Below are 27,990 nucleotides of genomic sequence, written 5' to 3' on the forward strand. Positions count from 1 at the left end.
ATAGCTTCTGTTTCTTTAATCATACGGAAAGCTGCTATACTTTGTAGTTGATTTGAAAATAGTTTCTGATTTTTTTGTTTAATAATAATGTCTTCATTAACAATTTACATGTGCCCAATAAATAAGTATATAAGGTACAAATGATCTTGTGGACTGCATGATAATGATATTTCCTAAATAAAATTTAAAATTCATGAAATTGGGTTATTCGTACGAGTATATACATGGAAACTCACCTGTCTTTTTCTGTTTTCATTCATACATTTTTATAAACCCGAAAATACTTCCGGTAGTTTAATATGTAACTATTAATAAAATAAATCGTAAAATTTGAACTAAAAAATAAAATAAAAAAAAATTTTTTTTACGCTTACTTTGCATATAAATTACATCGAAGTGTGCCGCACCATACGTTTAAAAAAAAAAAGTAATTTACAAGCACATAAATAATTGTAAAAAAAAAAAAACAAACAACTAAAAAATCAATAAATTTGGGTTAAATAAGTATAAAAATTGTGCAGTGTGTAAAAAAAAAAATTTGCATTTCTTTTTGACTTTTTATTTTTAAGCCAGTTAACACTAGACTTACTTAATGTGGCCGGTTATAATTTTACATACATTATATATGTATGTACGTGTATATGAACACATTTTATGTGAATAAATATGGGATGGAAGCCAATTGAAGTTAAGTGTTTTCAATAAAGCACAAAAATAGAAATGTATTGACTGGGTAATAATAAACATAGAAATCATAGAAATGTTTTCATTGTTGTGTGTAAAACATAAGCACTTTACTATATCATACATATATTGGTAAAAAGTTCATTTATTTGTTACCCTTACAAAGGTAGTTATAGTTTATGAGTTGGTTAATTTGTTGAAAATGTAAAATTTTCTGTAAAAGTGAAATTTATATAAGAAAAACAAAGACAATAACAAAAATGAAAATTTTTTTTTTTCAGTGTTGCTTTTCATATTTTTATTATATTTTGCGTGGGGCTTTTTTTCGTCATTGCCTCCTATAAATAGTTTAAAAAATTCTTATTTAAGTTCTTTCTAACTTAAATTGTTTACATACATATTATAGGAACGACTAAAAGAAAAACATTTTAATTTGATGTCTTACAACACTTAGGTTTCCCTCTTGTAATTACTATTGCGATTATTATAATTTCTAAAAGATTATTAGCAAAATCATAAAGTATTTGTATATTTACAGAAATATAAAATAAAAAACATGTAACTATGAAAATTACATAATAAAAGTTTTTTTTATTATTAAAAAAAATAAAGAAAATGACCGCTGAAAATAGAAATCAATGCGTAACAAAGTCTGTTCGAATTATTCACTTTTAAATATGATTTATTATAAAAGATTTCCAAAAATTATACAAAATAGCAAGTAGTTAGCTATTAAATCTGATTTTTCAAATCGTTGTTCTTTGAATTTCGAGAAAAATATTGAAAGATTGAGATTTTGAATGTGTGAATGTGTGAAAAATGATTATGTGGAAGAACTGTTTGAGTGTCAATTTCTCTGCGTGATATGAAAAATAAAAACAGAATAAACTAAACAATAAAATGTTGGCTTTTAAAGTAAACTTTTTTGTTTTACTCTAAGTAACCTTAAAAAACTTTTATGAAACTGTCACAGAACTTAAAAAACAAAAAAAAAATTTTATAATGGCTGTAGTTTTCAAATACTTTTTTAAATTCGATTAATTTAATTTTAAAAAATTAATTTTACTATTTTTTGTTTTATAGATTATTATGGAAAAGGCGAAAGCCTACATAAAAAATGAATTACGCGGGGGCCCATTAACTCAACAACAACAACAACAGCTATATCATCAGCAACAACAACACCAACAACTACAGCAACATCGTCTACAGCAAATTAGTTATCAACAAAATCAAGAAAATTCAAGATCAGCAAATTCAACTCCAGGACAAACACCGCTTTCCATTGAACAACAACAACACCAACAGCAATTACATCAAAGTTATTTATATCATAACAATGCAATGCAACAACAGCAAATGCAACATCATACATCAGAAAATAGTGCATATAAGCCAAACCATCATATGTCATCACCGGTTGGCTATCCCTCACAACAATTGCATCACCCACATCAACAACAGCAGCAATCACAAAGTTCATTAATATCATCCCAGCAGCAGCAACAACAGCAACATCATCAATCGCAACCACAACAGCAACATCAACAGCCACATCATATTCAACATAGTATGAGAACATCACCACCACAACAACAAACGCATCAACAATATCAACAACAAGATGCTGCACGTTGTTATGTTTGTGGTGGTCCCAAAGGTTATGAACCAATTCGTGTACGACCAAATCCGGAACGTCCAAAAGAACCTTTTTTTCCTTTCATTGAACGTCATGAACCACCAGCAGGTGTTCCACAACTTCCTCCAAATCATCATTACGTAATGGTTTGTACACTGTGTTATATGATGTTAAATGAACAATGGGATGCTTATGAGCGTGATGGGAAACCACATATTCAAAGAATTTACCATATGAAACGTATGGATGGAAAGCCTTTTATTGGTGCTGATATGACAACACAAGGTGAATACGCCGCTCAAATGTTAGGTTTGTCAGCGGAACATTTAACGCAACAGAGTGGCGGTGGCAGTCACATTAATTATAATGGTAAGTTCTACTTAACTATTTGTTTTTACTAACTTTCATCAAAAAGTACTAAAGTTTCTTGATATTATTTTAAATTTTGCTTTCCTAATATTTATAATTATTATTTTTCCAGCGTTTTCTCAATATCCAGTTACACCGCAACCTGGGCCTCCGCCACCTCAAAGACCTACTTCGAGAGACTATTACCAGCAACAACAACAGACAATACGTAATGAATCACCATTACGCCCAACATCAAGAAATGAATCCCCACACGGAAAATTAGATTATTATAATTCACTTAAAAGTGGGCAACCTCAACATCCTTCGCAAGGATACTCAAATTCAAGACCATCAAGTCGAAATAATAACAACAACAATAATGGCATTGATCCAAATATTAGTAATAAGTCTCAAAGTCGCCCACAATCAAGAGATCATCAATCACCACAAAATGTTCTGCCAGCGCCACAGCAAAGTCCTTCTCCACATCATCTTCAACACCAACAAGCACAATTACAGCAGCAACAACAACAATTGCAACAGCAATTGCATCAGCAACAACAACAACAACGTGTTGTAAATTCTTATGATGGATTAAATATAAAATCGTCATTTGCTCATCATAAATTAAAATTAGGACAACTTCCTTATATGAATTCATCTGTATCGCCGGCAGCAAACAATAATAATAACAATAATAGTAATAATCCTTCTAGTATGCAACAACCATCTTCACTTACTGAACAGTCAAATTATCAAAATCAATCTTTAAATAATAAATATCAACAGCCACAACAGCAAACACAGCAACATCATTCTCAACAACAACAATTACAACATTCACAACAATCACACTCTTATTATGGAAATCAAATGGTGTCACCGGCTCCTGCACCAGTAACTACTGGTACTACTTCAAATCAAACAGCACCATTAGTAACTAGTCCACCAGAAGATGAGGGTGTTCTTGATTTGAGAAATTCATCACAACACTCTTCACCAAGATTATTACAACATCCAACATTTCAAGCACAACCACAACCTCCAAATCCATTAGCGACTGCTCCACAAATTGATGTTGGTATTTTAGATTTATCAATGCCAGATAAAAATGCTACAACAGAAGTATGTTATGTTTGTGGTGAAGAACAACGTCGTGGCAGTTTAATTGAAATTGGTACAACAGAACCAAAGGATAAAAAAAGTTTGCAAGCAAATCGTCCTTATTTTCCAATATTTATGGAGCCACATCCTAGACCACCACGTTCAAGACCAATTGATCCACGCGGTATGATACAATCTTGTCAATTATGTTATGATCATTTAGTTCAACAATGGAATACTTATCAGGTTAGTAACCATTTTATTAATTATTTTATTATGATTTTATTTTATCATCTAATAAATTTCTTTGATTACACGCAATGGAAAGAAATAAATTAAAGCAAATTAATTTAAAAATATTTTATAAAATATTTTACTTGTTCAATCTATAATTAATTTAATATTGATTTTTAAATACATAATAAAAAATTTGACTTGGATAATACTGGATTTAAGGTATTGAACGAAAATTAGTTTTTTTGCTGTAGGTTTTTGGCCAGTGGTTGTTTACAGTTGCAATTGCATATTGTGATAGTGAAATTTTCTTTGCGTTCATATTGAGTCTAAATTCTTTGATCGCGGTTGCGTATTCGTTTGCAAAAATTCATTTTCAAAATTTCGAAATCGAATGGTTTCTTGTAATTCATTCAACTTCTTTCGAGAGTCGAAAATTTTTATTTTACATTTTTTTTGTATTGGTGAATTTCACCTGAAAAAAGAAAATTTTCAATTGAAAATGACTTAATAGTTTTTCTGAAATGCATTCGTTTCAGTAAATTCACTGACAGCTTATTTGTACGACAGACTTTTTTCATTTTTTAATGAAAAAGTGAGAAAAGAGTTGACGACTACGCAACAAATAGTTGGAGTCATGCCGTATTTGTAAACAAAGCGATTTGAACCAAATTATAAACGATTGAATTTACGTTTATTAATTATGCATTTTATTAATTTTAAAATTAATTTAATTAGTCTATTTGAAATTTTTTATAATAAAATTAATTTCCGTTAAGAATCATAAATTTTAATAATTAATTTGATAGAAAATTTTTATAACCTTATTTGAATATTTTCATTTTATAAATTATTAAACTGAACAAGGTAAAAATTGTTCTGACATTTTTAATGCCACAAAATATTGAAATTTAAAATATTAAAGTAGAATATCAAAAATTTAAACGATTTATTTTTATATATAAATTTTATTTTACGCACATACATCGCCACTTATATATACATTTTCATATACGAATAACATTCATTTATAATCTTTTAAATGTCATAACTCTTTGCCAAAAAAAAAAGCAAAAATTTAAAATTAAATATTAAAAAAAAATATCCACGAGAAAAATAAATAGAAAAATAAATAAAATATTTATTTTGACTAATTTGAAAACGTGATGAGGACAATTTTCTCTACTAAAATTTAAATGAAATTTTTTTCTTTCTCTCAAATACTTTAAACCCATAAATTGCAAATAATCTATTTTTAAAATGGTATTTTAATAGTATGTACATACTGTGTGTATATGTTAATACATAAAATATAATACTCATATATTACGTGCATACATCGTAAGTATGTATATTGTGTAAATATATATACGTGATCATATAATTAATATATTATTCTTTCGAAATAATTTTTTAAAAATTGATAAATTTTTAACATGAAATGAAATTTTCCATTTAAATTTCAAGTTTCTTTTTGATGTTCTAATTATATACAATATTAGAATCCCGACTAGCATGTTGTTAGTCAAAGAGATTATTGCAATATATATATACGTTGTATACATGTATTTATTTTTTTTTAATTTGTGGTTAAAATTAATTAAAAATTCAAAAATATAAATTTGTACTTTTTATTGCATTATTGGCTTTTGTAAAAAGAGTCGAACTCGTACATAACTAATGTATTAACGAACTTGTATGTTCATAATATTCATTTGAACCACGTTGTTTTAGTACCAACACAAAAAAATGTGAATATTTTCGATTGCTTGTAAAAATGTTCAATTATACTTTTAATAACAATTAATTTAATAAACTTTTGATAACACAAACCAAATAAGTATGTATGTAATTCGTCAACTAGTTTTTGTAAAGTAGACTATTTTAATTCAATACTGCTTATCTACGTTAATACTTTATTGCGAATGTAGGCGAGAAAATTTTTAATATTTATTGTTTAGTCAGTTTAAAATTTCAAAACCTATAGGTAAATAAAAATCATTTTGTTGGCAAAATCTACCGAAAACTACATATGTTAAATAATTAACTCATTTCTTTCCATTATATCTATTTGAACAAATATTGTTTTCCCAAAATATTTGTAGAATTATAGCTATTAAAAATTTAAGTATAATTTCTCTATAAGAAAATGCTTACTCCTCAATGTTGTACAGAAACCGAGGCCGTTTTTATTGCATTTGGAGTACCTATACATGAAAGCGCTTTTATTATAACCTATATTTGTTGTTATAAAAGTATGGTAATGATGCTCTGGGTATACTCGTAAAACGTCGAAAAGAATGAAAGAAATTTTTTTAGTTCAAATACCAAATAATGCGCATATGAAGTTTGAAATTCGAATCCCGTTCGATAGTGTTATTCAACAAACCAATTTTTTTTTTTTGACTATGGCATGTTGCATACTGGATCCATTTAGGCCTAGAACATAATCACCAAGATAATTGTACAATTTTTTTGTTTCCATACTAAATATCCTTTTTTATTTATTTTTTAATGAGTTATAATTTTTTTTTTTATTATTAATTCGAGCAAAAAAAAAATTTTTTTTTATTAATCTGAATCAAACTTTTGCCATCAACTTTTATTCTATACAATAAAAATGAATGTTATGAAAAATATTTTAATTTAAAAAAAAAAAAAAAAAGAATAAAAGAACAACAATTTCTTCTTTCTCATTTGAGAAGGAAATTTTTTTTTTTAATTTTTTCTTGTATAGAAATTAAATCCAAAAAAAAAAAAATAAAATTAAAAAATTTTGGGAAATAGATGAATCGCGAAGAAATTTTTATTTTTGGCGTGAATCCCAGTCGGTGAGTGACTTTTTTTGTTAGTTTTGTTCTTTTTTCATGTTCTTAAGCAATTAGAGGGAGATAAAACATAAATAGAATAGAATAGAGGATAATATCATTTATTTTATTATTATTTTTATTTAAATATATATACGTTTTTAATTTTTGGTATTTAAATAATAAAAAGTAATAAAATATATATAAAAAAAAAGAAAAATACAGAAAAAATTTTTGAGTGGCTACAATGGTGTCGATGTCGACTCTGTGTGAGGCTTGTGTTATATATTTTACGTTTTTATGTCATTTCTGAAATGATCTTTCAACTAAAACAAAAGAGACAGAAAGTATTTTAGACGAACCGTTTTTCTTTTCTATATTTATTCTGTTTACTTTTCTTAAATAGAAAATATTTGTGTTTTTTTTTGTTTTTCGTTTAATGCCACTGAATGAGTTCTTTCTTTTTCGAAGGTGAAAGTAGTTTACTATTTTTATTATTTTTATTTAATTTTTTCTTTTATTAAATTTTTGAATAATTTTAAGTGCACATTAAATTAATTAACAAAAATAAAAAGGAAAATAAATAAAAAAAAATTGAAATTGATAAAGATAAAAATAAAAAGAATAATTTTGTTTTTTGTGTCTTTAAAATTTTAAGTGAATGGTTGGTATGATTAGATAATAATTTTAATTTTTATTTTGTCATTTATACGAAAAAATTTATTAATAAATTTGATACGAGTTGGTGGTGATTCATTTATTCAAAATGAAACATTAATGAAATCTAGGACAATTAAAACAACTGAAAATTATTTTTGGATTTATTCAAAAAACGAAAAAAAAAAAAATGAAAAAAAGAAAAGTGAAATTTACAAATTTCCACAATTAGAAATTTTTATTTTAAATGAATTTACTTCCAATTTATTGGTGCAAAATTAATTTTTCGGAAATTTAATTTTTTTTTTCAAGTATCCAAGTATCTCTTAAGGAAAAATATTCCGCAACGATATGCTCACTTATGTGAGTCTGCACAAACTGCCCCCCTCTCACGCATTAGTATTCTGCACTTATTGAGAAGGTGAATTAGGGACCTCCCTTCATTCTCAACAGAATCTGCAATACCCAACTGAACAAGCTAATTTTGTTCTTATCAAAATTTAAATATTTGTTGAAATGGCTTTTTGAAGGCTCAAAGAATGAGTGAAAGCATATGTATGTCATTTAGTGAAAGTTTAAAATTTTTAGTAAGGGTCTCGACTTTGTTAGGGCTGGTTTTCGTACGATATGCCGATTGGTCAAATATTGTTTAATGTTTAATATCGTTATCACCAAGTTGAAATGTATGTTAGTTTAATTGAAATCAATGGTAATTTAAAAATAATTTTGTTGCTTTTTGCAAATTTAATTATCAATATTAAAGTGAATCTATCCTATAACCTCAAATCTATAATAATAACCGCGCAGCTCCCAAATTATGTAGTTGAACTTAAATATTTTGTTCTGATACATTTCATTTCACACATATAGTTGAAATAAAGAATTAATAATTTTCAAATTTATTGAGCCTTAAATTATTAAAATTTAAAAAAACTTAATTTCAGTTCGATATTATTTACAAGTGTACGTTAAATTATGCAAAACATTCGTTGTACCTGCATTCCTTTAGATGAAATTACATTGAAAAATTCTAAACTAAATAAATTTTATTTTAATAAAATTTTACATAAATATTTACACAAATATTACAGATATTTAAAATTCATTTGAGGTTTTGTGTTCCTATATATGTACATATGTATGTTTTTATGTATGTTTTATGTTCACAATTTATGTATTATTTATTTAAGTATATTACAATATTCTAACAAATATTTTTATCATCTAAATATTTACAAGGTAAATATTTTATTTTTAAGATAAACTTTAAAAGTAAAAAAAAACAATAATGTAAAAACCTCTAAAATTTTTTTTTCCCAACAATATAATAATTAATTTTTAATTAAAACCTCATTTAGCAGTTCCGTGAACGAATTTTTATCACAATAATAAATTTTTGAAAAATAAACAAAATACATGTAGGTATTTGTAAAAATGTAAAAGAAAAATTTAATAAGAAACAAAAAGAAAATAATGCATAATAATTTCTTTTTTTTTTAATTGGCCGTATTCCAAAATAAACATTGGGTTGCACTGCACTGCAGCGAAACCGTAGATACCGCAGAAAATTAAAACATTTTATAACTATTTTTTTTTCTCTTCTTTTTTTTTGTTCTTTTGGTGTTGCAAGTTATTAATAATGCATTTAATTATATTTTTTTCACAAATAATTAATTTTATGTATGCAAATATTATTTATGATTTGTTGTTATTTTAATGTTTTATAAACAATTATTTATATTTGCAGTTATTAAACAGTTATATAGCAATTTAAAAATTCCATTTCAATAATAAATCATCAATTTCATAATTTTATTAATAATTCAAGGAGTGTATAGCGTTCATATGAGTAAAAGTGGGAAGGCAGCTAGGTTAATTTTAATATTAAAATTAAAAAATATATTTCTTATGTATGTATGTCTGTTTCTGTTGAATAGTCTGGCAATTGTTTCTTCTTAGATCAACTGGATTGCCCTGTAAGTTAGAAATTCTCCAGAAGAATGAATTGATTTTTATTCTTTATAAGAACGAGAACTAAAATTACAATACCTAAAAAATTACAATTTTGAAATTAATTTATTGAAGTAATTTAAAATGTTAAATTAAGCAAATAAGAGACTCTGTTAAAGTATTGAGCTATGTTTTGGCAGGAATATAATAATTTTGGGGAAGTTAGTTGTTGTCGTGATGCAAATAAATGCATAAAGGTCACTAGAATACGTACCTGAATTACTTTCAGCTTTTTGTTGTTTGTCAAATTTTCATTTGTAAAATGATTTGAAGTTCTTTCCATAATTTTCTTAACCATTTAATGAGCTTTGATTTGGTACAAATATTTTTTGTCTTTTATATGTAAGTATATCGAAACAATAATTCATTGTGAGCTTATTATTAAGCAATATTCCCATTTCTTAAATGATAATTTAATGAATTTAAAATTTGCCTAATTTTTTTACTTAAAAATATTTTGACAAAATACCTGCAAATATGAGCTTAAAATTTTATTTTATCAAATATTAGATTAAAATTTTCAAATCAAGAATTTATTTATATTAACCCTAATATTATTCAATGCATAGATACTTAATTTATATCTTACATTTTTACCTCATATTTATAATAACAGGATTGCATTTTAAAGCAGCGTTTACAATCTATAGTCACATAAGCCTATACCATTATTTATTTTTTTTTTTGTCAGATTTTTTTTTAAAGTAAGCATACAAAGATTAGTATTCACTTAGAATTTCTAGTTGTATATACATAAGTATATGTTTTATTTAATTGTCGTGTAAAATAAATGCATCTCTATAGAGAGTTTCGCCAGACAGGATGACATCATCATCATTTAAATTCTTTGCAATTTTTTATAGTAATTTTCATTTATGCAATATTGAACATAATATGTATATGTAAATATATATATTTATGTAAATTCGTAAATTATTGTATATTTTATGATAATTATCAGTAGTAAATGTTACTGATTTTATTTTTATTTTTAACAATATACAAAATAAACATAATAATAATTTAAAAATGTATTTCTGGAATTAAAAAGATTTTCATCTGCATGAATATGCAATATTTTCTTAATTTACATAAATTAAATAATTTTTTTTATTTACTTATTTACATAACATATATATATGTGTGTATTTAAATAAAATATATGATATATGACGTATGCATTCATTAAAAGATTCATGGATTTTTACAAGCTATAAATTTTAACAGAAATAATGAAATAAAAATAAATGAATTGTCAACTGAAATTGACAGAACTGATCCCATTTTTGGTCAGTAAAACAAATTTAATTTTTGTTCTTTTTTGTTTTTCGTTATTTTTTTTTTGGTTTGTTCTTTTCGTTTTGTATTCTCTGCATTTTTGAAAGCGTTGATATTGAATTAAATGATGTGTAGGGAAGTTAATTTAGTATAAAAAAGAAAGATGAGGATTTTTAGTTTTCTTGCAGGGTATTATAAATTTGTATTGTTAGAGAGGAAATTGTGAATGGCTTGTAAAAAATGATATAACTACTTTTGTTTAATTTTCTGGTTTATCACATAACATTGGATATTTACTTTGAATTTGTTGAATTATTGACTTCATCCAATGATCAGCTGTTGTGATTTCATCGCAACTCTATATTTTTAAGGAAAAACTGGTTTAGTTGTTAAATTTTTACAAAATGTAAATAAACATATTGCTTTATGCAGGTATATTTATTCTCCATCTTACTTAAAGTTTTTCTTCTCTACAAATAGAAATTTTTATTTCTCTTTAAATAGAAGAATATTATTTCAAGTAATGTCGGCAATTTTTGGAAACAAAGTATACGTTATTAGAGCGTTTAATGTAATTAAAACCGCATACCATTTATTTTATTTTTAGTGTATTAGATTCCTGAAAGGTCCTTTTTTATTTGTTTAGAAATTGCACAACCCTGTTATTTGGGAAATTTAATAACATCTCATAGTTCTTAAAATTTAAATTTGTTCTCTTCTCTATCACAAAAACTTTAATACAGTTTTCATTTTTTCTTTTAATTTTTTATACTTTTTTTTGTTGTCTTTTTGATTATTCTGTGATTAATGAACAATTTCTAGCTGTCAAAAATATTATCGCATTTTATTTTTCATAATATACGCGATCTAGTAAAATAAATAAAACAATGAAACAAAAAGAAAATAAATGAATCGCTTCCAAAAATAACAAAAGATAAAAAAAACACATTAAAACAAAAAAAAAGAAAAAAGAAAAACAGTAAACAAATAAAACGCTTTATGAAATGCTAAAAATGCGCTTTAATAATTTTCCTTAATATTCGAGCTTTTCAATAAAAATTTAATAACAATAAAAAAGTTAATAGGCAGAAAGCGAACATGAATAGCTGGGTGATTAAAAATTTAAAACAATAAGACAGAAAAAGAGACAAGATGTAAGTTATAGCAAATAATATGTACATATACATACATACATACATACATAAATATATATGTATATTTATACATATTTGTTAATATGAAATTAAGATGTCGTAAAAATTTAATTTTGAATAAATATTTAAATATTATATGAATATACAGGAGAAGATAAAAATGTTCAGACCCGTAGAATATTTACAATAAAATAATGAACTTTTAACTGTTATTAATATGTACATAAGTATAGGAGGAATCTAAGTTGGCTCGCTATGTAGAAGATTAAAAGTCTATTGTTGATACAAACGCATTTACAGCTGTTTTGTACAACATAGAAAACTAAATAAATAAATTTATTCCAATAGATGGCGTTCACATTTTGGCATAATGAAAATTAATGTCACTTTGTATAATCTTTTTGAAACTCCCGATATTTTGTCGGATGTTGAATGTAGCACTTAACTAGCTAAATTAATTTCTCTATTTAACACCACTTATATATTTTGTTTTCAAATAATAATACTTTCTCCTTTTCTGAAGAAAAACTATAAAAACAATTCAATTACCACTAAACATATTTTCGTTAATTTTCTTTGCCAAATTGATTTTAAAATTTAAAATTGGTACTTAATATAAATTACAATAATAATTTCAGATTCAAGTACAAGTTTAAATAGATTTTCAACTATACCTAGCCATTTATATACTTACATACATACATCATTATGTACTTGAATATACTTGAATAATTGAAACAAAGTAATTTAAGATGAAATTTGATTTTTTAATACCCTAAAATCGCTATAAAACAGACGTCATTCAAGCTATTGTAAACCTATTGAAAAATCATAATGATTTTATGTTAAATGATAAGCATCATTCAATATTAATGGTCAACATAATAATTATATGTACCAATGAATGTTGTAGCGCAAAATATTACAATAAATTGGGAATACAGAGGAAAAGATAAAACAATGCCAAGTTCGTGAAATTTTGTGGGTGGAATGAATTTTTTGTTTGAAATTTTATTTGCTTTTTTCGAAGCAAAAAAAAATGTTCATTTTACTTTTGCTTCGTTATTTTTTCCTTTTTATCTTTTTGCTTGTTTTTTTTTTGTTTTGCTTTTATTTGTCTCAATTGACCGCCTACCCCATCTTCTTATTGTGATAATCTTCTTAAATTTAAAATTACATTTTATCTTTATTTATGTATCTTGTATACAAACATGCATATTTATATATATATGTGTATGTAGGTAGATAAAATTAGTTGGAGCATTTTAATTTTTTTTTCTGCTGTACAACTTTGCTTCAAAAAATTAAAAAAAAAAGAAATATGAAAAAACACAGCTATTCTGTTTTTGTTATTTTAACAATGTACAACAATGTTTACGAACATTATAAAATGTTGCCGTATTTTTTAATTTTTAAAACTCTTTTTAACTCTAAACCATAGCTATAAACAATATTTTCATCAGAAATTTTGACAGTGTTGAAAATTTAAAAAAAATTTTGACAAAATAAAAAAAAATATGAAAGATATTTGAAAAAGCAAAGCAAAAGTTCAAATGAAAACTTTTAAAATTTTATTGTTGAAATGCAAGTTCATTGCTGTCAAAAATAAATTTAATTAAAAATGAAAAAAAAAAATGTTGGCAGTTTATTTTATTTTATTATATATATGTATGTACACCTTATATAAACAAGCAAATTAAACAATTATGAAAAATAATTTCTTAATAATTTTGTTAATACGAAATGAATAAAAGACTGCTACCAAAATCTAGTCCCAAAAGGCTTAATAAAGCGCACATTTAATTTTAATTAATAACATTTAATAACAAAATTTGAAAGAAGACCTGGCAATTCTATTGGAATTCTCTATATTATATACAATTAAATTTTTGGACATACAAGTACAGCAATTGATTCACTTGTTTATATACAACAAAATGTCTATTTATATAAGTCCTATAAATATTACACACATAAATATAGTACAATCTTTGTTTATACAACCATGTATTCAAATATGTTATGCATACATGTACGTATATATATATTATTAATATATTTTTGTATGGATATATGTATGTAAAAATGCATGTAGATTTAATTATTTTCGTGAATGAAAGAGAAAAAAAATTTATTTTGTATTTTTAATATTTGAGGGCAATCTTATTCATAGCGTTCCAATAGAGAGCATAAATCATTCTAATTGTATAACAGATGTATGACAGAAATGTATAATAGAATTAGAAGTGTTATATACCTAGTTCTAAATGCATCAGCTCATTCAAAACAGTATTTGAAAAAGCAATTATGCAAATCTATTCTTATTCTTTGAGTCTAAACAGAATTGGTCCATTTATTTTCATTTGCGTTATTGAATCCTCTGAAATACCATTAACGAAAATGCATGAAATACTTACGAAACACAATTGAAATCTTTGCCTAATTGAATTGCCACAATTCCATTATGCAAAGATTTCCGATTAAATTTCAAATTTCACCATCTACCGTTAAAATTTTCAACTAATTTGATTATTGGAAACATTATTTCGTTTCCGATTATTTACCTTTCCGATTTCTTAATTTCTGACTGCAATGCTATATGAGATGAATTTTCTTACATCATATATTTAAAATTATCCTTAATGTCGATTAGTTTTCAAAACAATTATTTTTCTCGTTTTTCTTTTTTAATTATCATTTGCAGATTATCTGAAATACCACACATTTGAATTTTTATTTTTCGTTTTGTTTTTCTTATTTTTTTTTGTTTATTTTATTTTTTTTTTATTTTGAATTCACACTTTGATGAGCATTGACCTGCCAGCTTGGCAGGCTGTTTAATTTATTTGGGTACATAACACAAACATTTCCCTTTATTTTTTCTTTGTAATTGTTTTTCTTTTTCTTGTTTTTTAAAAAGTACACATACCGCGAAACGCTTTCCACTTCACTACTGTTTATTTTTTTTTTATTCATGTTTCTTTTTCTTTCAAAATGTTTAGCGTTTTACGACTTCACGAATATTAAAACATTTTATTTTTTTTTATGATTGTTGCGCGTTTTAAATTAAAACTTTCGTGTATATTTTTATGTTACCTTTTTGAGTAAAAACAAAATTAGTTTTATTAATCTTCTTTAACTGTAAACATATATAATCAATGTATACTAGCAGATGAAGACATACATATGTATATGTACATATTTGTAACATGCTTATGTATGTAGATATACATACATATTGTGCAAGTACATGAGAATTATTTTTCTAGTATCACAAAAAACTCTTTATGTATTTATTTAAAAATTTTTAAAAAAAAAAGTTTATATTTATTTGCCAAGTTTTGAATAACATTGTTGCAAACATTCATGTGAGGTACTCTATTTTTTGTACAGTACTGTATAAAATAATATTGCATAAGAGTGTTACGCGATAACTTAAGTTTATTTTCCAATTCATATGGAATAGTGTGAAAGCAAACAGAGAAATTTCTACTTGGTTTTGCCGAGCTTCCACTTTGTTATTGTACATACATGAATAACTTTCAATTTTTCACTTTTCAGGAACCCAACAATTCGACTTTTATCAAAATTCTTTTAAAGATTTTAAAATTTTTGGGCAAATTGCTCATATTGAAACCATAAATTAAGCCACCAACATCTTATCCGAACTAAGTGATTGCTTACTAAAAATGTTCTCAAATTTGAAATGTTCTTTTTTATCACAAAACCGGTTTCAAATCGTATTTAATGAAAGACAAAATGTGATTTTTAAACAATTGTCCATATATACATATATATTTTTTGATTATTAGGATTTGGACAACCGAAATTCTCCAAATAAATTTGCGTTAATAAATTGCATTCGTAAAATAAATACCTATAAAAAATACCAAATAATTTGGCATGAAACTGTTAAATTCACCAAAAATTTTTATTGAGCTCCTTCAATTATTTAATGTTTCAAATTGCTGACAGGATTTAATTATATTTTTTACTATATTTTTTTGTTTTGCTTTTTGTATTTGTTTTGTTTTTTTAATTTTAATTAAATAAAATTATTAGAAATACAAAAAACAAAAGAAAAGAATAAATAAAAATGAAACAAATCGAATAAGTAATTAAAAAAACATGAATCTAGTCTAATTCCATCAGACCATTTGTTTTAATTTTTAAAAATTTTTAAACATTAATGTGAATATGAAAATGAAAAAAAAAAATAGAAATTTATTAAATTGTGTAATGAAAATGTTTTCCATTTTAATGGCACGAGAGATCGAGTTTCATTTAAAATTATATACAGAGGAAATTTACTCAATTTTCCTTGCTCGTAATTATTTTTAAATCAGTTCGCATTATATAAGGGGAGAATTTGTAGCGGCGACATTTTAGTGTACTAAATTACGCTATGTATAAGGAAATGGGCGAACCCATTCAGAGAGAGCGTATTCAGAGAGTAATATTTTATTTATTTAATTATTTTATATCCCCTCTTCTACTTGTGAGTTTATTTTATGCGAGAGATTTGGAAAAATACTTATAATATGACAAAATACAGAAATGTGTCAAAAAAGTCAAGAACTGCATTAAAATAAAATTGTGGCGAACGTATTAACTAAAATAATATCGTATGAAATAAAATAAAAAATAAAATTTTAGAAAGTAATTTTGCCACTGAAGTAGTAGTATAATTTCTATACTGCACCTCAAAATTATTAAAAAATAAACAAAAATAATAATTTATTAATTTGATGTAGATGCGATTAATAATTTAATTTTAAATGAATAGTTTTCAAAAATGAAAGAAAATATTGTTGTTTTAACAACAGGAACCAAATGTAAGTGGAAAAAAATATTAATTTATTAATATTTTTTTTTTTTTTTGGCAATTCAACAACATTTTTATTAAATATTAGAAAAAATAAATTCGGACATATACTTTAAGATTTATGGTATTCTTTTAAATATTTTTAGCATACTATTTCTAACCCGTCAAACACAAAAAAAAAATATACCACAAAAAAAAAAATAATTAATGAATACGAGTTGAAAATTAGACAGGGAATAAAAAATAAATTTGGCAAATCATCAAGGAATTTTATTATTGTATACCCTATACATTATGTACATATGTTTTTGATATATGTACGAGTACATATGAATTTATAGGATATTAGGATATCTATTCATAATGGGGTGTGAGAACCAATTAAAATTTGTCATATATCATAAATGCTTTAAATAAGGAAACAAATACAATAACAATAATAGCATAACAGCAAAGAAGGAAAAAAAAATATCAGCAAACAACATGCTACTATGTTATCTCGGCCCGGTCTATGATTTTTTTTTTTTCAAATTATTTTCATAAATTTCAACATATCTATACACTTGGATATAAAATTACAAACATGAAATTTATAAGGAAATGAGGAGGCTTTTCTTTTCTAATTTTTGTTTTTATTTTAATTTGATAAATGTATGAACGTCGAACGACGAAAAAAAAACTTAAATTTTTTTTTTTTGAATTTTTTTAATGTTTTTGTAAGAACATAAAATTTGCAAATATTAAACGCGCATTTATGATTTTTTTTTTATCTTTAACTTTTATGTTAATTAAATTTAATGAAATTGCAAATGATTTAAAAATTATTACGTTGTCCTGCTGTATTTTAGGGTGATTATCTCACTAGATTTGTGCAATACACACTGATTGTGGTTTTTTTTTTAATCGATTCATGTATTTTAAAGAACGTAAATGGTATTTTTGTTATAATTTTTTAATTAATATTTTTTTTGTAATAAAAATGAAAGTTGAAATATACACAAATAGATCTTTAGCAATAAACTTATTTCCTCCTCTAAAATTTATAGCCACTCAGAGTCTAAAAATACCATTTTTTGACTATTTCTTGTAACGATACCACAAATATTTTTTAAATTCTACAAACACGGGAAGGTAGTGGCTCTTTTCTTCTATCTGAGAATATCATAGTTGATCTTTAGAAAGACGAAATTGCCGTTAAAATTAGATGTTATCTAAGATCCGTTTTTTTTAATTTTTTGATATCGTTTTTCTTCTAGACGGTGGCATATAGAAGTAAAAAGTTTTTATCGTCTTTTAGAGATTAATAAATAGTTGGGAAACGTTCGAAGAAAAGTTTTTTCCATCTCCACCCCTTCATAAATTATTGCCCCTCGAAATTTGCAAAATTAGAATTTTTGGAATCTTATATTCCCGAAACTGCAAGCTTTTTCAAATTTCTATAAATGCAGAAAGCTTACAGTAAATTCTGTATTAACATAATTATTTTTTTTTAACTCACGCAATTAACCCTTCAATTCGTGCATTACGTTAATGATTTTTTAAATTTTTTTTTTGCTTCATCCTAAATATATGCAATATTATAAATATTTTTCTATATGAATAAAAGTGATTTTAATAATGTAATAGATTGTTCTCACTTGTTGAAGGGAAAAGGGCTACTTGGCCTAACTTCATTTTGAAAATTTCTCTAACATAAAACCTGCTACATGAGTTAATCGTTATTATTATTTAATTATTAATTATTGATATGATTTAAAAAATACTTAACACACTATTTTAATCAATTACATGTTATAATTATAATAAGCAATTTGACTTTTACGACATAACTTTTAAATTTCCATTTACGATTACGATTTAATTGTTTTCACTTTTTCACTATCATATAAAATATCTGATTTGAATAAATTTTATTCTAAATTTGGTATGTTTCTATCATTATAGCGGCTATAAAGTCAAATGTTTTCCAAAAAAAGAGAGGAAAAAATAAAAACGATGCAAAGCAGAATAACAATAATAAATTTTTTCTTAATTGAAATATTGATGTTTAAATTTAAAATATCGTGCCAATTAATATTTTATCTCTGTATAGTTGTATAAATACATATACATATATGTATGTATGTATAAATATATGTAATCTGTTATTTTTTTTTTGTAATTCTAAATCATTTGATTGATTATTTTTTTTTTGATTCTGATTCATCAATCCCAATTCAAAAATCTATTATATACCCTCTAACCAAAAATTATACTCAAAATTGATTTAAAATTTTTAACTTATGAATAAGCGAGTACAAATCTGTAATTGAATAATATTAAAAAAAAATAAAAAAACAAAAAATTATTTTGTTATTTCATTTTTGCTTTTATTTTTTTTTTATAAATTAATTTTGAACGTTTTGATCTAAATGTCAAAAGATTTATATCGTTGATTTAACACCTAATTTAGCAAGTTAAATAACCAAAAAAAAAAAAAATTTAAACATTTTTTTTTTTATTTTAATTTTTTCTATATTTTTCACAAATAACCATTATAAAGCAAAAGTTTTATAAAAATATGTCATTGACTTTTTTTGTTTGTATTTTATTTAAAAAAATTTAAATTGTATTTTTCCCATTATAAAATATAATTTATGCGCGATAATAGGCAGAAGCTTATAAAATACCCGATTATACTGTATAATATTTGTGAATGAAATTGAAATTCATGTAACTCAAAAATAATGAGTTTTATAAAAATAATGAAATTTATGGCTTCCTACAAGTTTGTTACATGAAAATGTAAATAAAATAAATGCTGTTTAAAGTGGAAATTTGATGTATTCAGCAATATGGCATTGATTGCTGAAATATATTTAACTTACATTAGGTCTATAAATCAATATTTACTCAGAATCGACACAGTTTTAGTTCCTGTATACGTCAAATTAACATTAGATCTTTAATTGAGTATTTTACAATGCGTTTTTGAATTTTTCTTCTGGTGTCCGCAGTGCTTTTAAAACGAGAAATTAATAAAAGCAAATATGAATCGGATTTGACGAATAATTTCAACATATTCTAAAATATTTCTAGGATATTTCTAGGAAATATTTGAAAATTATTTTAATGATTTATGCAATTAAAAAATTGTAATATTATTGACAATTCAATTCAGCTTATTCAGCCATTGAATGCCTTTTGCTGAATATGTAAATTTTAACAATAAATTTAAACAATTTTACAAATTCTAGGGATGGGTTGACCCAAAATTTTTAATTGATTGATTTAATCGAATTATGTTTTAAATCAATTCACAATTCCACTACAATAATAAAATTTAAATATAATATTAATAAATTAATTAATTTAAGATTTGAACTGATGTGATACATATTTATATCCTTACATACATACTTATGCATGTATTTAATAAGTCGATAAGTCATTTTGACAAAAAAAATTTGAATATTGAATTTTCGTATAATCGAATAAGAAATCGGATTAGACTAGTTTTACAGGTTTTCGAAATTTGTATATTTTATTTTATAATGATTTCGGCCAATTAAAATTTAATTAAAATAACTCATATATTTCACATTTTTTTTTGGTGTTGTTTGGGTTGAAAAATGTTAAAATTTCTATATTCATATTCGCTATTAAAATATTTTAATATTTATGTTTATTTATTTATTTATTTTTTCATAGTTTATTTTACAAATATGTTATTTTATATGTACATATAGATATGTATATTATTTATATAAGTATTCAAGTATGTGGACTTAATTTAATAATACGTATTTTTAAATAGTATATGTTTATTATGTGTATTACGTAAACTTGTATAAGAATTAATCGCGACTATGAACTACCGGAACGGTCGGTCATAAAATTTAATACTCTTTAAACTTTCGTTTTGTTTTATATGATTGGCGTTGTTTTTTTTTTTTCTCATTTTGATTTTTTTCTTTTTATTTTATATTTTTTGTTTTTATCGCGGAAATCTGTATTTTGGTTGTCGTTTTTATGATTATATATTATGTATATATTTATTTTCTTTACTATTTCGTTGCTTGCTTTCTTCTTTTGAATTAATTTATATACAGTAGGAGAGTTATTTAAGAGCAATAGTAGCTAGATTATAATAATATGTTATTTGAGTATTAAAAGACCTATGCATCTTACACCATCTTCAGATGAATGAGATTGTATGAGCATTTTATACGAATAATTTGTATCATGTACTCATGGAGTACAATATTTCGACCTTTCAAAGAAAGAGAAATTTTATTGAAATTATGAAATTTTTAAGTTACAGGGAGGATACAAAAATTTTCCCGATACTGCGAAAAAATGAAAAATATAATTTGAAAAATGAGAGAATCAAGTAATGACAAATCTATATCACACATAAAAATGACACATCTGACAAATGAGAGAAAATTAGAAAAATTCACTTCTTTTTCCCCACCGTTGAGTGAAAAATGAAAAACGAGATGATAGTATGAAAATTTAAATTAAATTGATTTGGAAATTGATTCGATTACGATAAATTTCTTTTAAAGTATAAGAGAAATTTCTAAATTTTCAATTTTAGAACTTACTTTAGGAAAAGGGAAACACCCTTTTGGGTTATATTATAAAGTATTATAAAGTACCAAAAAAGATAGGAAATATTCACCCACACTCTGTTTACTCGCATCACTTGGCGTGATTTGTTATTCAAATCTTTTGTAATTTTCTGAATAAAATCAAATTCAAAACATGAAATTTGTTAATTAGAACCAAAATATTTTTCAATAATGTGCCATTATTTCAAGTGGGATGACTAAAAGATAATGGCTGATTATATGGTCTTTCTTGAAGGTATATTAAACATACTTTGTTTTACAAAATTTTTATACTTCGCAAGTTGATTCAAACGAGTCCTTACTGTAATAAGAAACATTTTATCTTTTAATCAGTAAAATCAGTTTTTCATTCATTTATTTAAATAAAATACACATATACAGCAAAAAAAATCATCCAATATCATGATATCCAATTAAATTAGGGCAACATACACAATATGTACATACATATACACGTATATTTACAAAAATACGAAATATTTTGTATGTATAAATTGAATGACGAGAATAATTTCGAGATTGTGAATAGAATTATAAAGATTTTAATTAATTATTCCATTTGATATGGAATAATTGCATATGAATTGTATAAAATGTACATAATAAATAATTTTATATTAAAATATTACAATAAATTTTTGTTTTTTCAGTAACAAGTTGACAAAAGAATATAAAAGTAATTTTTTTTTTAATTTAGTAGTTTTGATTCTAAAAAAAAAAATAATTAATTAATTTAATCGAATTAAATTAGTTTGTATAATACTGAAAATCTGATTAGTAATCAAAATAATTAGTAGTACTTTTGTGTATTAAATGGAAGTGTTGCCGTGTTTGATTGGAAACACTTTATTATTTTCGGTTTTTATCAGATTATTTAAATATTATACTATGTATTACAATTTTATGAATTAAATTATTGCAAAATAATTTTAGTTTCATTGTTATAGTTTTGCAGAATATTTGTAGTGTGTGAAAATTTATAAATAAAATTCGTACATTTTCATTGCATTTAGAATAATCTCGCTTGTTAAAATTTTCTAGAATAAAATTTTTAAAATTACATAAATAATTAATTCAAAAAAAAATCCCATTTTCTTAGTAACATAAGCGGCTTCGGTCAAACCAAATTTTACCCTCTATGTACTTTTAGAGTTCTTTTTTTTGGTATTCAATATGAATAAATTTCATTTCTATAGAGAATAATGTTTTTATATAATTTTTCTGTGCTTTTTGAAATCTTCATTTTTCCGATTTATATTGGGATATTTCAAATTAAAATCACTACTTACATATACATATAAAAAATTTTTTTCCTTATCCCATAATTTTTAATTCCATGAAATGTTTATCTGATTTTTTTCCTAATATTTTTCTTAGTATCTAATTTTAATCTGGTATTTATCAAAATAAACATTTTAATTTTTATTTATTTTATTTTTTCTGTTTGATATATATATATTAAAAAGTTTGAAAAAGCAAAATATAAGGAGAGAAAGCAAACTATTAATTGGTCAGAATCATTGGAAAAATTATACACATGCTAATAATAAAATTAAAATGGAAATTTATACGCCATTTTTGATTTGATTTCAATTAAGTTGTATAGTTTTCTTATTCCTACTAATATTTTGATTAAAAAACTAGCAGGAAGAGAAGGTAAAGCGGTACATACTTATGTACTAAGAAAGAGAGATAAATTTTAAGTGAATCAGACCAAATTTTTGTTAATATCTGCCTTTTTTTTTAACAAATCCCATAGTGTAAATATGAAATGCAGTAATTTTAATATTACCTTATAATTAGTATTGATGTTCTTTAAAAAATAAAAGTAGTAGATTAAAATTGCGGTAGATGTTTTCTATGTAATTTATATTCTTCTTTCCAGATTTTAAATTTTGAATATAGAAATAAGTATTTGTTAGCATTTTAAATAAATGAAAAACTTGTATTGCTTATTTAATAATTTGTACTTAATCTTTTTGAATTGTCTCTTGTCAAAAATAAGTTGGATATAAAATAATTTGGATTTTCTCTTGTGTAAAATAAGTTGTAACTTTTTAATCCCATACCGCATATTTATATTTTAAGAACTAAATTCGAATTTTTACCTGCAATTTTTTGTAAACAGCCATTTAAGAATGAATAGATCTAATATGCCACAGAATTTTGCTCGTAAATTGATATTGTAATTTATTGAAGAGACGTTATTCAAACTATGACATATTATTGTTATCGTGTAGTTTATTCACTACATTAGAATAAGTACGGGTACTTCAATTTTATATATACAAACATAAAATATTTTTTTATAAATGCATACATTGTCTCCGATGCCATAATTATGTTAAATGGAGGTGTAATTAAAAATTTAAATTATGAATGTTTATAAAATATTAAGAAATTTTGTGGTATTAATGAGCTTTGTATAAAATTATTTTTGAGGTGCATCTTGCACTTTTTAATAATTTTTCATTATATGTTTTTTAGTTGGAATGTTTTGAATGTTTATTTTTAAAAAGTTACCATTTTAATTAAAAAAAAAAATGAACAGATGGAATTTTTGTTTTTTTTTTTTGTAAGAAATATTTTCAGTGTTTACATATTGTTATTTTAAGAATTTTTCTTTCATTTAATTTCGTATGGTTTTTCTTATGTAAAAATTAAATTTGTAAATAAATATTGAGCGAGAATCGTATACCACATTACGAGTACGATTGCTTATATACATGATGTATATCATGTATTTAAGATGTTTGTTTGGGTATAACATTTACATGAGATATGTATGTATGTGTATGTGTACAAAATAAAAAAAATATGCCCATAATTTTTGTAAATTATGGATTTTTCAGTTTTGGTTTTCATTTTCTTTTTCTTTTTTTTAATAGAGGAATTTCTAAATATTTCAATTTAATTAATTTACTGGGGTTCCGTTTTAAAATTATATTGAGTGGTATTTTAGGCTAATCATCAAAAGAAACGAATCAAAATATAAAAATATTTTTACTTTTCCAAATATTTTGATTAGAATTAATTAATTGGTTACAATAATGTTTATTGAGTTTTAACATTTTGTTAACGATTCAATATCGGTTATTAGATCGTTAAATTTAAGAATATTATTATTTCTATCGTGAATTTTTTTGAAGCAGATGCTCACAACTTTTTTTTGGTTTAGAGGTGAGATATAAATATTTTGAATAATATTTTATTGGAAATAATAAAAATGAAACAAAATTTTTACAATTATCATTAAAGAAATTTGCTTTATTTTATTTTTATTCTTAGATTACTCCTAAATTTATGCAAAATTATATGGTTATAAGAGAATTATTTCAATACATTGATTTCATTGGCCTGTATCTATATAAATAAACATATGTATATATGTGTTTACAAGCTATAGAATCAAAATATTCAAAGGGAATATTTTATCTTACAAATCATATGTTTAACTGGCTTTAATAAATTAATAAAAAATTAATAATTAATAAATTAGTATTAAATGCACACCATAAACAACTGCAAAAGTATGATAACAATCTAGGAAGTTATTAGTGCAGCTAAAAACAGCAGTCAAATAAAAAAAATTGCCTACAAAATTACAGAAAATTGATATAAATCTTGAAATCAGCGCACCGCGGCCACGTATAAAAATTTATTGTGCGCCCCCTTCCCCCTGGGTTTGGGGCATGTCCTACAACACACGCTCGAGACTCACCCTCCTAATGAACGGAGGAGAATGCAACTCCGCCACCGTGAGAGCAAAGCCCCGAATATCTCTCTTCTTCTATGGGCGAGAGCATCACACTCCATCAGAAGGAGAACTGAGAATCTGTAAGTGTCTCCACCTTTTAGACCCAGCTGATTGAGGTATTTGCATGTAGTAAATTATTTAAAGTACCACCATATGGAGAGTCTGCAAACCTTGTCTTACATGTTTATATGTACAAGATTTGCAATAGTAACAAAAAATCAAGCTAAAAATATTTAATAATAGTTTAAAAAAATTTTTTTTTTATATAAGTATGAGACTCAACTACGCACTATGCTTATAATTTTCTGTTTCTATAATTTTTTTTTTTGTACATATACAATGTAATTCTTGTCATGTTCAACCTACGCTCCAAGAATTTCTAATTAAGTATGTACAAAAAAAAAAAATAAGCAAGAAAAAAACATGCAAAATATAGAAAGAAAGCAGAAAAATTTACAATCAAATTATCTAGAGTACATAAAAGAACCTACACACACTTACTTAAATTGAATTTTTTTTTCTGCTTGTTTCTAAAGCGTTTAATTTTGTATAATCGGTGGTACTCAAATACAGCGTGTACGCATTAATTAGAATTTTTGTATTTCAAAAAAAAAATTTTTTTTTTCTTTTCTGATTCTAAGTACTTTTATAATGTTTAAGTAAAGATGCTCTTAAAAAAAAAGCCCTTTTAAAGAAAATTTTAATCTTAAATGCTTAATAAAAATTTAGAAAAAAAAGGGGGAAAAATTCTTCTGTAACAATTTCTAGGTTATGCAATACTTATGTGTTGTTATTGTTGTTGTTGCTGAAGAATCCTTGAAAAGAATTTCAATTCAATTTTCATTTTTTTTTTCTGCTTTTTATTCCCTTAAATCGTGTTTTAGCTTAAGAATTTTCCTTGTTTTTTTTTTCTGAAAATTCAAGGATTACTTTTTTTTCTTCATATTAAAAAAAGAAAAGGAAGCGAACGGAAAATATTTTTTCTTTCTTCAAATAGCTATCATTAAATTTTTCATAACCTGATTTTTCTCTTAATTAAATTTTTATTAAATTTTGTTAAATTTTTTTTCTTACTTTTTCAATAAAATCTTCAGAGAAAATATTTTCTTTTCTTTTGAATTTCAATTTTATTTTAAAAAAGGATTCGAAAAGCTTTCGTTTATTAGGTACCTACATTTTTTTTCGGATGTGCTCTTTTTTTCTTAGTACTTTAATTTTTAAACATTTGCTTTATGCTATCAATTTTGAATTTAAATTAGATATTAAAGATATTTTTTCAATTTTTCTTTTTTGGGGAATTTATTAAATATTTCAAATCTTTTTTTTATTGTTTTTTTTTTTTGAGGATTTTAGTCACCAAGACTTATGTTTTCGAAAGCAAATAAAAGAAGACAGAAGAATATCCTTAAACCAATGAACTGAAAGTAAAAAGAACAGAATTGTTGTAAAATAAAATGGAGTGGGGTGGTGGGGGAGAAGACGAGAAAAAAAAACAAATGGAGCAAAAGAGATGTTTTTTTGATAAAATTTGAAAAAAAAAAGAATTTGTTCATAGTTGACTAGTTATAATATGCTATTGAATAGTTACTAAGTTAAATTTTAATGTAAAGCAGGCCTTACTATTCAGTATTAGTTATACTGTTATACTCTTTTACAACTCTTGTAAGCTTTTGAAGGAAAGCATTTTTCATGTTTAGTTCACATTCACACTACGAATGGACACTTAGTGAAAATGGTGCAGATTTCAAGAATCTTCTCATTCACTTTTTCCTTGTAGCTTATTGTTTTATCAGATTTCATGAATACATCTCAAAAATGGCACGCTAATTAAAAGTAAAGAGGGAGATATTATTTTGACCTTCCTTTACAAATGTTAAGAGACTTCTTTACTCACGTTATGCTTTATTTACAGCTCTTACAGTAGTGACAGTCTGCTTGTCAATGTAGATAAAACAATTTTTCCATGGCCCAGTGTTCCTAAACCTAGTGTATATTTGAAATATTATCATTAAAATTTAATGCTTATTTTGAAAAGCAGTGCTATAAATGATTTATTTTTTTACAAAAAGTTAAAAATATTTTCCCTTTAAATGGTTATAGGCAAAAAAATTGACATTTCATTTAAAAATTAAATTTACTTAAATTACATAATATGTAAATGCATTATGTATTTGTGCAAGTATAATAAATGATTCTATCCAATTTTAATACATAACATTAAACCATAAATAATTTTGAGGGAATTAAAGAAATTCTATAGATTTTGATGGAATTCCTCTTGATTTGTAAATCACTCACTATACATATGTGAAACAAAATATGTTCGAAAGATTTTGATTTCTATTAGATCACAACGAGCACAATAGCAAATCATTTAAATTTTTAAGTTCATAATATTTGTACGTTTGAATATTAAATGCTGTTTCGCCTTCAAGAGAAATATACTTAACACAATAAAATTTACAAAAATCTGGATTTTTTTTTAATTAAAATTATGAATTTCCCAAAAGATTCATAATTAGAAAAGAAGTTTTATGTGCGTATATTTAGAAATTCAATACGAAAATTTTTTCAATTCGGACTAGATTCATATTTTATTTTTTCAACTATAACAGTATTTTTATTCAACTTTATTGCATTCTGCTCATTGATTTCATTCGTAGTGCTTTAAAAAATATCCCTTATTATTTTTTTGAGAGGCTTCTTCATTGAGATAATTATACTTGCACTGTAATCATTTAAAACTATTTAAAATTACGCATTTGTTGACTTTGAAATTTTTTTTTTTAAATTAAGACAACAATAATGAAAAAAAAGAAGAATTAACAACAAAGTTGATAAAAAAAAAAAACAAAATCAGAAAAGGATTATTGA

At 24.2% G+C, this 27,990-nt stretch overlaps 1 protein-coding gene across 5 annotated transcripts in view; it reads left to right on the top strand.

Annotated features, from left to right (window-relative positions):
* LOC129618530 (TPR-containing protein DDB_G0280363) overlaps positions 1-27,990 on the top strand; it is a 191,915-nt gene that overhangs the window by 63,680 nt on the left and 100,245 nt on the right. For all 5 annotated transcript variants that reach the window (XM_055533328.1, XM_055533330.1, XM_055533331.1 and 2 more), the window contains exons 3-4: positions 1,768-2,692; positions 2,805-4,024. In XM_055533328.1, coding sequence (XP_055389303.1) covers positions 1,774-2,692; positions 2,805-4,024 — 2,139 coding nt within the window. In that variant the 5' untranslated portion in view covers positions 1,768-1,773. The remainder of the gene's footprint in view (positions 1-1,767; positions 2,693-2,804; positions 4,025-27,990) is intronic.

This window comes from Condylostylus longicornis, unplaced genomic scaffold (assembly GCF_029603195.1).
Source record: "Condylostylus longicornis isolate FDR11 unplaced genomic scaffold, ASM2960319v2 ptg000009l, whole genome shotgun sequence".
Taxonomy (NCBI): Eukaryota; Metazoa; Arthropoda; class Insecta; order Diptera; family Dolichopodidae; genus Condylostylus; species Condylostylus longicornis.